At 51.1% G+C, this 12944-nt stretch overlaps 5 protein-coding genes across 5 annotated transcripts; 2 read left to right on the forward strand and 3 right to left on the reverse strand.

Annotated features, from left to right (window-relative positions):
* Window positions 1-98: 98 nt before the first annotated feature.
* On the reverse strand, window positions 99-987 carry SCP_1301620 (hypothetical protein; the record flags this gene model as incomplete). Its single annotated transcript, XM_027763459.1, has 2 exons — window positions 99-696; window positions 752-987. 2 exons carry the CDS (start codon window positions 985-987, stop codon window positions 99-101), a joined length of 834 nt encoding a protein of 277 aa, XP_027619260.1.
* A 1336-nt stretch (window positions 988-2323) lies between these two features.
* SCP_1301630 (hypothetical protein) lies at window positions 2324-3760 on the reverse strand (the record flags this gene model as incomplete). The annotated part of the gene is made up of 1 exon (XM_027763460.1): window positions 2324-3760. The coding sequence occupies one exon, from the start codon at window positions 3758-3760 to the stop codon at window positions 2324-2326; it is 1437 nt and encodes a 478-aa protein (XP_027619261.1).
* Window positions 3761-6088: 2328 nt separating this feature from the next.
* SCP_1301640 (Aldo-keto reductase dtxS3) lies at window positions 6089-7373 on the forward strand (the record flags this gene model as incomplete). The annotated part of the gene is made up of 6 exons (XM_027763461.1): window positions 6089-6142; window positions 6195-6230; window positions 6281-6415; window positions 6473-6883; window positions 6937-7286; window positions 7340-7373. 6 exons carry the CDS (start codon window positions 6089-6091, stop codon window positions 7371-7373), a joined length of 1020 nt encoding a protein of 339 aa, XP_027619262.1.
* Window positions 7374-7941: 568 nt separating this feature from the next.
* SCP_1301650 (hypothetical protein) lies at window positions 7942-9521 on the forward strand (the record flags this gene model as incomplete). Its single annotated transcript, XM_027763462.1, has 9 exons — window positions 7942-8008; window positions 8064-8342; window positions 8391-8469; window positions 8525-8681; window positions 8730-8879; window positions 8940-9109; window positions 9161-9245; window positions 9297-9404; window positions 9456-9521. 9 exons carry the CDS (start codon window positions 7942-7944, stop codon window positions 9519-9521), a joined length of 1161 nt encoding a protein of 386 aa, XP_027619263.1.
* Window positions 9522-9752: 231 nt separating this feature from the next.
* On the reverse strand, window positions 9753-11246 carry SCP_1301660 (hypothetical protein; the record flags this gene model as incomplete). The annotated part of the gene is made up of 8 exons (XM_027763463.1): window positions 9753-9902; window positions 9966-10177; window positions 10248-10439; window positions 10516-10656; window positions 10708-10717; window positions 10785-10880; window positions 10945-11141; window positions 11207-11246. The coding sequence occupies 8 exons, from the start codon at window positions 11244-11246 to the stop codon at window positions 9753-9755; spliced, it is 1038 nt and encodes a 345-aa protein (XP_027619264.1).
* Between the last annotated feature and the right edge of the window lie 1698 nt (window positions 11247-12944).

Raw genomic sequence — 12944 nt, forward strand, 5'->3', positions numbered from 1 at the left:
AGTGAAGCGGGGGGTGTAGAGATGAGATGAAGGTGAAAAGCGTGTGTCGCAGGACCCACATCGCCACTGTCGCAAATTGCAAGTAAATGCGGCGTTCATTATGAGAAGTTGGACCACGAGATGACGTCCTCTCTGGAACCGGGTCCCTCCATGACTACGGTGACGCCCAAACTGCTCGTCCGTATCGGGCGCTCAGCCCGCAGGCCCTTGACGGGCTTCAGGAAGCACCAGGCTGGTACTGCCCCAAGCTCCGCTTCACCCTTCTTCATCAGGCTGTCCCTCCCCACGATGCACCATCCATCATCGTAGCTCTGAATAACCGACAGGCGCTCGCCCAGCGAGACGACGAGTTCATCTGGAAGTGCAGGATTGAAAAGCTGTCGGACTTTGCGTTTGTGAGTGGCGTCAGATGAGGCGAAGGAGGCGACGGAGGTAGGGCGAGAGGACATGATACTGGTACGGTACGAACTTGAATCGATGGTGAGGAAAGAGGCAGTTGAAGCTGGGCGCATTGAATTACGACCACCGTCTGCACCAGCGGCGAAAGGAGCGAACGGACGCGGAAGCGTCCCCTCGGTAGCGTGATGGCGAATGATCTCATCACGGCTTGCACCCGCACGGAGAACCACTTTCTCTGGCATGACAATGCTAGGGGTCAGCCGATTCCTGGAGAACGTGGCTCCTTGAATTTCGAGACTGTGGCGCGAAATTAACTGAGAAGTCTACAAAGGCATCATTGAGATATACGCACTCTGGAAAAACTCCCTTCTCCTCATCCTCTCTTACCAACCCTCTAACAGCAAGGAAGGATGCCCCAATAGCATCCTCCCGCTTTGCCGCAGACCTTCTGCGGTAGGTGTAGATACTCAGCCAAATGGCGCATCCAGCGACAAGTACGGCGGCTACTACAATCCCAGCTATCATCGTGGGGGACAGCGTGCTTGAATTCGAACCATCACGAGCGAACAGCTGGAAAGACGGCGACATTCTTCTGAACAGGATTTTGGGTGTATGTGACGCGTGTGGAGAACGAGGTTGAAAAGAACGTCGATACAAAAGAATGAAAACGAGCTATAAATTAGCTCTTGCGGACTTGAGTGTACGTGTTACGCCACTTTGACCAACGGTGAGCTCGGAAGGCTCTGCGAACCGTTGGGTATACGGTAGTATGGGAGGGGAGGGAAAGAGTTAAGATGGAGCCGTTGCAAACATGGTAGATAAGTTGGCATCGCTACGGCTATTCCGGGATGGGAGGTCAATGTGAGAAGGACCCTAGACAGTCCACGTGGCACCCACCTCAGATCGCATTGCGAACGAGAACACCTATGGCTTCACACGAGCATGGAGAAGCCCAAGAACGACATTAAAATTTACCATTCTCTTACCGCTTTCTTTGGAGATGGCGTTGTTAATGTTAAGATGTTTCCGAGGCGGTCGGGGTCTTCCAGCGGATATTATACTGCCTCCATAAGGAAAGCGTAGAAGTGCGAGTGCCTGACTCAGGCTGACTGTACGAAGCAATATTGACGATGATGGTGAAAATCTGTGTATTTTTACTGCAAGCAGGCGATCAAGCGCGCCAAGGAACAGTCTCTAACGTAGGTAAATACGTGCTGGTAAGGGGTTGGCGAAAAGAAAAAATGTCCTTGCTGCCATGAAAGCAGCGGTGTCTCATGAGACGAAGCAATATTGACAAGTACTGGGGAAGGCACCCGCGTTAGCACAATAGTCGGATCAGTATCTCCAGGGACTGATTTGGAGGTAATGCTGGACTGGGTATGTTTTGGGAGGACAGCGTCGTGTGATGATTGGTCTACTTAGTTCGCAGTGTTTCGAACATTGGTTGACTGTGATGCACAGACCGACATCTTTCATGCCCATGCTCTAGTATTTACAGGAACGTGAAAACGACGGCAGTCATTCACGTCAATAATGTCGTCGACCTGCTCTGAATAGAGCCATCAATCTGGATTCTGTCCACAAATTGGTATTTCCCCATGGCTCAGCAGTTTTTAAAATGTGTGGCGGTCCCGTACGTGATTGAGGCAGTTGGTCAGCCAATAAATAAAGAAGAAAGGAGCAAGGGGTAAGGATAATACAGTAAGAATGAATAGAATCGACGATCAAGAAGGCTGCGAACGGGAATGGCGATGCCAGAGCGCTGGGATATAGGAGATGGAAGCGGATAAGTAGGTATAAAGCACAGCAGCGCGACAGGAAGATGTACGCGTGAGCGAAAGGCGTACCCCAACTCACGATCAACAGTGAGCAGGTACGCAAACAAGAGCTGCGAACGAAAGGGTGGGCGATGACACCGAACGGCTCACGGAGAGGATCGGTTGCCCGCAGGGGGCATGGGGAACTTCCGCACAGTCGCGATATCGGTTTCTTCGTCATCGAGACCTGTCAACGATGACACTCCGGATATGGTCGACGCCTGCATCGACACGACGCGCAAGCGTTCCTCCACTTCCTCCTGTGTCATTTCTAGTGCTGCGATGAGTGATCTCATCGCATGGTCGCCGAACAAGTTAGCGCTGGATCCGCTCGCGACAGAATCGTGTTGGACGTGGATAGCGGCTGGTGGCGCAATACGAGATACAGGGATCTCGTGCACGTCGATGAAGGGATTAGAAGCGCGGAACGACTGGCTCCGACCGATGGTGGAATGGCTGGTGTTACGACTATGGCCTTGGCTCACACTGCGAGTACGACTCGTACGGCTGTTGCTGCGACTGCGCGTCAGTGTGCGTGATCTCTGCATTTCCTGGGCGTTAAAGAACGGATTGGCGACGACACTACGTCTCTCCTCGTGGACGTCCATGAACGGATTCTGGACCTCCCGGGGTCCAGCCATGTCGTCTTTCCCCATTGTCAGAACTTCGGCCGACTCCCATTTGTGGACAGGAGATGATGTGGTGGGCGGAGTCATCTTCGCCATCACCATCGTGGGTGACATAGTCCCAGAGTCCGCCCGCATGGAATGGAGAGACAAGAACGATTCGTCCGCAGCCGTTGAGCCGCCCCATGAGACACCACTATCCTGCCGCTCAGTGAATGGACGCGGGGGCTGCTGAAGTGCAAGCTCAGCCGCAAGACTGGGGTGATATTTCGAGAATTCGAACGGGGGAAGATCATAGCCGTGGTCCTCGTCAGAGATGGTTTTTGCGGTGCGAGTCGTATAAATGCTAGGCGATTTCTTGAACATGGAGAAGTTCTTCTCCGTCATCTCCGTATCACGACGGACATCCCGCTTGCCTGGCATTCCCTCCCATTTGTCCTCGTTATCCCCGTTCAACCTCTTCCATGTGGAATCCCGATTGCGGGGTTGGTCTGCATTACCGCGTGTGCTACCGAGGGACGAAGGATCGCCGCGGGATTTCTCCCGGTTGTGGCGCTTGCAGCAGAAGACACAGAGAAATAGGAGTAGTGTGAGACCTGCAAATGCGCCAACGCAAGCCCCAATGACGGTACCAATAGGTATGTTGGAGCCGGACGAGGCCGAAGAAGCAGAGGCAGGGGAAGAAGTGGCGAGGTTGACGGACGATGTTGAGGAAGGCGTAGATGTTACGACCGGGATCGACGATCCGTCAAGCGGGGGGGCAGAATAAGTAGCTGCAGATGCGGATGTGTCTATCATTAGACCTGTCGCAGTGATACTCTGCTGGCTCTGCGTGGCTACTCCACCTATACCAGGAATTCCGGAAGGTGCAGCTGGGCCCTCTTGACGCTTCCAAAAATGACGGCGTGGAACACGCATATCGACGAAAAGCGAGCGAAAGAGAAAACGATTGTTGGATGCAAAGAGCGACGACTAGAAGAGAGTACACCTGCGCGAGGCAGAGACAAAATAACAAGAGAGGCACAGAACGGAGCGCTACGATCGAATCATATCTCGTGAGATGGATGTTCTAACAAAAACGTTGTGCTCACTTTCGACGCCCGGACGATGGCACTGCCGTGCCTTTGCGCCCTCGTCTTGGTGAACGACGGTGAGGAAGAGGGAGTCAATGGGAGGTGTTCCCAGCAGCCATCTTGAAACGGGATATTGCCGTCGGCCCACCTGCATCGCAACCGTGACGGCGCAACCGGTGGGCGCCTGCCCATAAAAGGCAATTCCCCAGCCCCAATACTCAACTCCCACTTCGATCACGCGGTGTGTCGTTCGGCCAGTGAACAACAGAAAATTCGCTTATCGCCCTCTGGTATGCTGAATAATCCAGCTTAACATTTTGTCTGGTAAGTTTATGTGGTTCCGTAGGAGTCGAACTCGATCCACCGGTCAATCCGACGTAAATGGAACTCTACTCTTCCGTTTTTGCCATAGATGTGAAGATAATCACCTATGCCGGCTCTTCGGGCATCTTCTCGCACTTGTCGTAGGGCGCAGTAATTCCCTTACGGATTAATAGCGAAGCGTCCGTCAGAATCATTCAGAGCCTGTCACCGTTATGTCAATTCCATGCTTGCTTATCGGAGATACTGTCACCAAACACGTACACCGTCTGTCCCTATCTCACCAGGTTAAGTACATCTTTATAGACATGCTTTGCTGAGGCCCCAGCAGGACAGCATCATTCAACCTGGCAATAAGTAAGTTCCATCATACGAGCATTCATGTTTGTTTGCACAGCTCATGCCAGAGTACTAGCTACCTTGAAGGCTATGTTATGACTGATACGTTACCGGTAAGAAGTGTGCATATTCGTACAACTTATCATGGATTCACCCTGTCTCAGAGTCATAGAACCAGCTCGGAGAATCACCCAATCTGTTTCAGCGACCTCCCCGATCATGCAATTGACCGACGTGGTGACGTTCTCTCTCTTCCATGTTCTTCCCATGCGGCTAGTACCTGCCGTCCTAGAAACAGAGCTGCGAAACGTCCTCATTGTGAACGGTCCCAATTGGCCCAGCGAAATCCCGTGTTCGGGTGTGCTGGAGTTCAACTGGGTTATCCACCATCCGCTCTTGAGCTTGTGACACATGCGCAGCACTAATGTATGGAGGTGCCAACCTACCAGCGGTACCTATGGGCAGGTACGTTTTAGTCTTCCTCAGCGTGCTTTCGTATGACGGTGTCGCTCATCGGCGACTCACCGACATCATCATGCACGGTGCTGTATGCTTTACGCACAGCCAGTCATGATCCGTGAACCTTCCATGAACCCGAATGGAGCAATCTTGGAGCGGGAGCAAATTTGGACACACTATTCCCTGATATTCACGTCCTCGTACTGACGCTTCCAGACCTGGATGGCACCGTTTGTCTGTTGTGATGCAGGCACACTGCCTGCTCTGAACGCGATTACCGGTAAGCACCTCTCTGATACGTGGATTAACATGTCAACTGTTTTTATGATCAGGAACTGAGTACGCAATGAACAGGTTCCATCTGATATCGATAGCAAGGGTTATTTCTATTACAGTGCCGTGTACTGTATGCCGTTAGGCTCGAAACCAGCTGCCTTGTATATAATATGTACTTACGGGGTGATAGTCATGGCAGTATAGTGCCAATCCTCTCTCCCAGTTCCTCTGCATTTGGCGCATTATAGACTGGGCACGAGTCTAGGAAATAATGGTCTCGTTGTTTTTCCTTCAACTGTTAGCTGGTTGATACTCATGTTATCGCGCAAGTTGAAGCCAGTGAAATTAGTGTTTTTGCAGACCTCGCCGATTCGTCGGCACACGCGACAATACTGAAGGCGTATGTACCTTCCAAAATAGGGAATTACTTACCTATTTCCGGAGGTATCAGCTGCTTTCTCATTGCCACTAAGCCAGATCGAAGTTTCAGTGATTGAATCATACTGTGAAGCCTCCCCGAACGCATCGGGCCCCAGGTTAACCGTAAACCTGATTATGACTAGTACTCTGAGGATCTTTAAGCTGGGATCAACTTAAAGGGAGTGTTGTACTGCAGCCGGAATTCGACGGCATCGATGCGCTCGTTTATCGTGTGTCATCATGCCCGGGAACTTGGTTGTTCAGCGCTCAGCATTTATAACTGCTGCCAGGCTGTCGCTCTCCGTAAACCCTTACCCACCAGCAGTACACTCGATAGATGTCCTCTACTACCTTCAAAATGGCGGAATACCGTCAGCTCGGGAAGTCTGGTCTTCGCGTTTCCGTGCCCATCGTCAGTGGTTTGCCCTTGTCGTAGATTCTCCTGACATCCAGCATGACTGTAGCTTGGGGCTATGAGCTTTGGCTCTTCGGAATGGGCGGTGAGTGACCTCGTCTGTTGCTCCTGATATATCTGACCTATGACTCGCAGCCCTGGGTAATCAATGAGGATAGGGCAATCCCTCTGTTGAAGGCTGCTTGGGATCGCGGTGTCACCACCATCGATACAGCCAATATGTACTCTAACGGCGAATCTGAACGTGTGATCGCCAAGTTCATCGCACAGGTCCGTTCTCCTCGATGAACTACTTCTGACGGGTCTTCCTGATGGGGCATCCTACAGTACAACATTCCCCGCGAGGAACTGATTATTGCCACCAAGTGTCACGGCCTCGTCGTCAAAGATGTCGGCGTCCGCGCATTCCTCCACCCCGAGTTGAGCTCTCAGCCGCAATACATAAATCAGTCCGGCCTCTCGCGCGCCGCGATCTTCAAGCAGGTCGAAGCGTCTCTCAAGCGCCTAAACACTACATACATCGACCTCCTCCAGATTCACCGTTTTGACGAGACTGTGCCCGCAGAGGAGACGATGAAGGCGCTACACGACCTCGTGGAGAGCGGCAAGGTCAGGTATATCGGAGCGAGCTCCATGAGGTGCTGGCAGTTCGCTCTGATGAACGAGGTGGCGGATAAGCGGGGGTGGACCAAATTCGTCAGCATGCAGGATGAGTACTCTCTGCTGTACCGCGAGGAGGTGGGTTCTCGTCTGCACTTCCGTCATCCGACACGGTCTCTGACGCACCTCAGGAACGTGAAATGATCGCGTACTGCAACTTCAATGGCATTGGGCTGATCCCCTGGGCTCCCCTCGCGGCGGGTGCGCTCGCGCGACCGTTGGGTTCTGAAACTACCCGCTCAGACTCTGTCAAGGGAACGATGCTCGAGAATAAGGTCAAGGAGTCCGACAAGGTCATCATCTCTCGCGTGGAGGAACTCGCCAAGAAGAAGGGCGTCGCGATGGCGCAAATCGGGTTGGCGTGGATTCAGACGAAGGTGAGCAGCCCAATTGTGGGCTGTAGCTCTGTTTCGCGCTTGGAGGAGGCGATCGTGAAGGGCGTGGACCTCACTCCGGAGGAAATTGCATACCTTGAGGAGCCGTACGTTGACGTTGACGTATCCTTGCCTGATCGAACACTGATCACTCGCGCAGATACGAGCCAAGACCTGTCCGTGGTCACGCCTGAAAGATCTCTGTCTGGGTGGTCTATTGGTCCAGTATATTGATGTCACATCGTTGACTTGTGTAGCAGTAAATTGAGACTGTCGTATCAGTGTAACCAGTGTAACCAGTGTTCTGAAATACTGCTTTATGCTGACTGGCCTATTGCACATAGGTTTCGAACCTTCCATTTCAAAAGTTGTAGCAGATGCCTCACAGCATAAATACTTTCCGAGCGGAATCGCGTGCTTAACGCGTGACGAGTTATCCAGCGTCGTGACTGTCGTGTCTGGTGACTCTGCCCGGCGTCTGATCTCCCGCGCGAGGTACCGACCCAGGTTCCCCGTACTCTTTCATACCTGCGGCTGCTCTGTTCAACTGACGGATTACTCCTGCAGTCATCACTCTGGTTCTGGATGGCTTTACTTCGTTGTAATTTCCGCTTGTTCGCGCGTTCGTCGCGTCCTTCACTACTCTATGGAAGTCAGCGATACAACTCTGTTGTATACCACCCACCGAGGGGGATGCCTCCTCCACTGCGAGGTATCAAAGTTCTCGATTTATCACGTGTTCTTGCTGGACCTACAGCAACGATGCTGCTCGGAGATCTCGGTGCAGACATAATCAAGGTGGAAGAAGTATCCCGAGGGGACGACACCAGTATGTTTTCCCCTCTGCGATTTTCTCCTCATTCACCACAAAAGACGTCTTCCAGGGTCATGGTATCCACCGTCTGCTCCGACATCCCCAAAGGCCTCCTCGAGTTCGTCCGATCTTCCTCCGGAGTCAGCTTACTTCCTTGCCGTCAATCGCAACAAGCGATCTATCACGGTGAACTTCAAAACCGCCGAAGGGTTAGAGATTCTGCGGAAGCTCATCCAACAGTCCGACGTTCTGGTGGAGAACTACATACCCGGGAAATTGGATAAAATTGGTCTTGGCTGGGAGGATTGCAAGAAGATTAACCCGAAGCTCATCTATGCCAGTATCACCGGTAGATGTTCCGGACTTGCTTTCCCATGGATACCTTGATGACTCGTAGGATATGGACAGAGTGGACCTTACCGGGAGTCTGCTGGGTATGATGTGATCATTGAAGCTGAGGCGGGCTTTATGCACATGTTCGTTGTTCCTCTGTGATCCTTCTGAATAATAAGCTAATGCTGAAGTGCACAGCACAGGGGAAGCCGACGGTCCTCCTTGTAAGGTAGGTGTAGCGGTGACGGATGTTGCTACAGGGCTATATGCCCACGGTGCCATTATGGCTGCAATTATATCTAGACAGCAGACAGGTGAAGGCGTTTGGATAGACTGCAATCTCTTTGAGACGCAGGTGCGGTTTCATAGAATGCCGGGGTTCAAAGCTGAATGATTTATGCAGATAGCTGGCCTTGCAAATATTGCATCTAATTATTTGATAGCTGGTCAAGAGGCTTCCAGACAGGGTACAGCACACCCCTCCATCGTTCCTTACCAGGGTTTCCCCTGTAAGGATGGATTTTTGATGATTGGGGCTGGTAACGACAAACAGGTGAGTTGTCTTCAACCTCTGTTGCGGAATTGTCATATTGACTGACCGTAAATCTTCTAGTTCAAACTTCTCGCAGAAAATATTCTGAAGAGACCTGACCTTGCATCAAATCCTAAATTCTCCACCAATCAGGCTCGAGTGCTCAATCGATCTGAACTAGTTGGCGTCATTCAGAAAGCTCTCCTTGAGCATAGCCAGCAGTACTGGATAGAACAATTCTCCGGTCTTGGGTAAGCTTTGAGTCTGTGTGGTTGGTATTTATCTACAATTCACCTGTTAAGGATACCATTCGGGCCAATCAATGATATCAAACACACTTTCCAGCATCCTCAAGCAATTGCAAGAAAGATGGTCGTAGAGGTTGAGGTAAATTGTTACTAGCGTGCAGTTAGGTGTCGCTCGCTAAGCATTTTTCAGCATTCTCGTGCTGGAAATATCAAACTGGTTGCACCTGCTGTGTCCTATAACGGACAGCGATTGCCAGTTTCTCGCCCTCCCCCAGTCTTATCCGAGCATACCGTCGAGGTAGGTACACCTTCGACGAAGTCTCGCCCCTATGACAATTGCCTTTCTTAGGTCCTGCAGCAGCTCGGATACAGTGACGACGAAGTAGCCAACATGAAAAGGAGACACATCATTTAGTGTGCATATGCATGTATTCACGCGGCTCACTATCTGCGTCAGTACCTCGACATTCAACAGTGACAAGTGTTCTCCTTTTCCCTGTCGGCTGGAACACGGATCCCCGTCCGTAATGGGTATTCATGTTAAGATGATGTTAAGACCGGCCTTATTGATACAAGTAAGATGCTAATGTACATGATACTGGACTTTTGTCCTACATAAATTCTGTAATGTTGATAATTTTGAAGCTCAGATCTTCACTGACTCCGGACGGGCAATCATGTTGTCAATCTCGGGCCTCACACTAGCGAGCATATCTCTGGTCCCCTTGACGGGCTTCCACCCGATGGCGCGAGACCGTTCAGCACGGCAGCGCGAGTTTGTGCCCAGGTCGGCAGACTGTATCCAGCCGATAAAATATCAGCACCGTCACGAAGAGCACACACCACCGTGTTGTCTTACCCCGCCAAAATATTTGTCCAGCTCTGCCTTCGAAAAGGTCGTCGGCTCGTCTGACTTCGCCATACCCAGGTCAACAAGGGCAGCACCGATTGCCTTTCCAATATCATACAGCTGGTGTTCGCCGTTCTCGGCGAAGTAGAAACCCTCGCGGCCATGGCCTATGGGTTTCCCGGACATCACCGCGTCGAACACCACAATATACAGGTCCGCGACTAAAACAGAACGCCGCAACGTATTAACGAGGCTTGGGAACCTTGGAGGGCTTAGCTGTGGTCCACAAACCTTCGTCGATATGCACGTTGGGCCAGATATTCTTGCCCTCGCCCACCATACCGCCGCGGCCACGATCCAGGCTCGCCTTGATCAGCAGAGGAATTTGCACCGAGTGTGGGTTCATAATTCCCGCGTTTACCAGGGAGCCGGAAGCCAAACCGTAGATGTCAGACGGCAGAATGATGTAGGACTTGATGGTCCCTTCGGCAGCAATGCTCAGTGTACGCGTATCGGGCATATATCGGGCACCGAGCTGATAACGAGGATCGAAGCGCACCTTTGGCGTCTGCGTTAACGATGCTGAGGTCCACATTTCGGTGCATTTGCGTGGGGGAAAGCGTCTCGATCTGGTCGGGATCGGAGTCATAGTAGATAGTGGACATGGGGTACATCCCGGCAGCATTATCAGTGACAATGCCTGTGCAAAATCGTAAAAATGGTTGCATCGTCTCTTCTCTATGTTACAAACCTGTTCCTGACTGTGACAGGGGACCATAGAAGGGAGTGCCAATAAAGACAGCCGACCATTATAAGTGCAGAACGTACAGTGTGGATCAAAGTGGGAATTTCACCAGCCTCGGTATGCCTTTTCTGCATTCCCCGCAGGATTGCTCGCGCAGCGCCTAGGTCATCTGCATCTGCCTACATACCTCGCCAACGGCCGGAGGTAAGTGATTGCGCCCTGATCTGAAAACAATAAGCTCACGCAGTTGAAAACGATACTGGCTTTGCTGGCCAAAGCTTCCAGTTTTTCGGTATCACCGAATGAACCAATGACGGTGTGAACCCCAAATGCCTCGAGCTTCTTGGCCTTCTCTTCGGAACGTACGAGCACAGTTATATCAAAGTTGGATGCGTTGGGGTGCTTCATCAGGCGAGTGAGTACAGAGCCTCCAATATAACCTGCATCAATAGATATGATGCTGTTATCAGTATTTTCGACAGCTGGCAACCAACAAACCACATACCTGTCGCGCCTATCAGGAGGATGGACGTCTTGTGAGACATGGCGGTGCAATGTCCGATAGCAAGACCTGGAGAGGGGTAGCGTCCGCGGATGGCCGCCATTTACCACACCCTAAGCCATGGCGTTTGCGATGATGTCAGTCACTCTTGGTGGCGCAAGTGACCCCTGTAGCAAAGATCCAATCTTTGGATCTAGGATGCAGATTCGTGTTTGTTTGACGAATACAACTTTTTCTAACGGCCGGGGACGCATTAATTATTGGCTTGGCAATGGTTGGCCAACCTGTAAGAAAACATTAATTGTTCGGTGAGGAGCCACAGCCATGCATGCATATAATACGAGCACTATGGGGACTGGCAACATGGTTCGGGCTGATGACCTCAACGCGAAACCTTTGTGTTGTCGTTTCGCGCCGACATACCGTTTCCTGCGGAGAGATCGGGGAGATTACGATGGGCGGCCGACAATTTCTAAGATCTAGACCTCATAATTGGTATTGCCGGAAAGTTGGTTCAAGGCAGCCTTGGCAAGGCCAAACCACCTATACTTATTCAATTATTGCTGATTTCAGAAGTCGTGTCGCGAGGCCGAACGCAGATATCTCCTCAACGGCTGGGCCGTTTCTCTCGATTCTTGCATTTTCGGACTCTCCTCATTCAGCGCGTAGGGCATAGTACCAAGAAATCCGGCCTATCACGGTGATGTCTGTTTGCTGTTCTCGGTTGGCTCCTTCAGGCTCAGAAGTCACTTTGTTGTCGTTGGGTGGGCCGGAGAGTACCGGAAAAGGTTGGAGACACTTGAGTGGCATGCTAAGCAGGACAGGGATGTGGAGTTGTGGTTCAAAGGGATCTAGCCCGTATGTTATTCATCTCAGTCTGCATAGAGCATATTACAGGGTCACAGAATACATGCTGCCACTAAAGATTTTGTGTGCGGAACACATGCAGTACTCATGTATACATCAAGTTAACACCGGATACCAGTTGTACTAAAGACAGAGAAATATGATTTGAAGGGGCCCGAGTGTTGTACTGGCTGCGGCATCTCCCCATCATCCTCAAAGCCTTTCACTGCTTGCTGCTTGCTTAGGAACATTCAGACATCAATATAAAACTTTAAAAAAAATGAAAAATACAGCCTGCGGTTGGTTTCGGCCATCTGGCAAGTGGGCTGTGATCACAAGTTGGATCCTACAGAGAGAATCAGGACATTCTTACTTTAGTATTGTACCCCATGTCCTCTCTATGATACTAAGAAGTCCTCTCGGAGCAACTCCTCCAGCACTGGAACTGTCTGCTGCACGGGAAGTTGGTTCTGAGCTAGCGCGACCACCACCACAGCAGCGAGTATTGAATGGTCCGAATATGTACATTTCTTGATACCATGCCCTGCGCGCTGACGAGGAGAGTCCGAAAATGCAAGGATCGAGAGAAACAGCCCAGTTGCTGAGGAAATATTGTGTTCGAAGTTAGAGGTTTGTGTATATTTGGCCCCACGACTGACTTCTGAAATCAGCAATATCGTTACCCAGTGTTACAGCCTGTAATCAGGTCTAGTTGTGCAATTTCGCAATCTCATACCATTCCGCTGCACTAAAAATTGGGAAAAAATATGTAGTGGATTTGCATGATCCCAGATACCTCGATTGCACAACTTGGAGGTAAAACACGGAGAGCAAGTCGGTGAATTGCAAGTCTGGAGTGATTCAGGCGTGACAGCGAAGCGTGGCAATTCAAGCA

The sequence above is a fragment of the Sparassis crispa genome (genome assembly GCF_003851025.1).
Source record: "Sparassis crispa DNA, contig_000012F, whole genome shotgun sequence".
NCBI lineage: Eukaryota > Fungi > Basidiomycota > Agaricomycetes > Polyporales > Sparassidaceae > Sparassis > Sparassis crispa.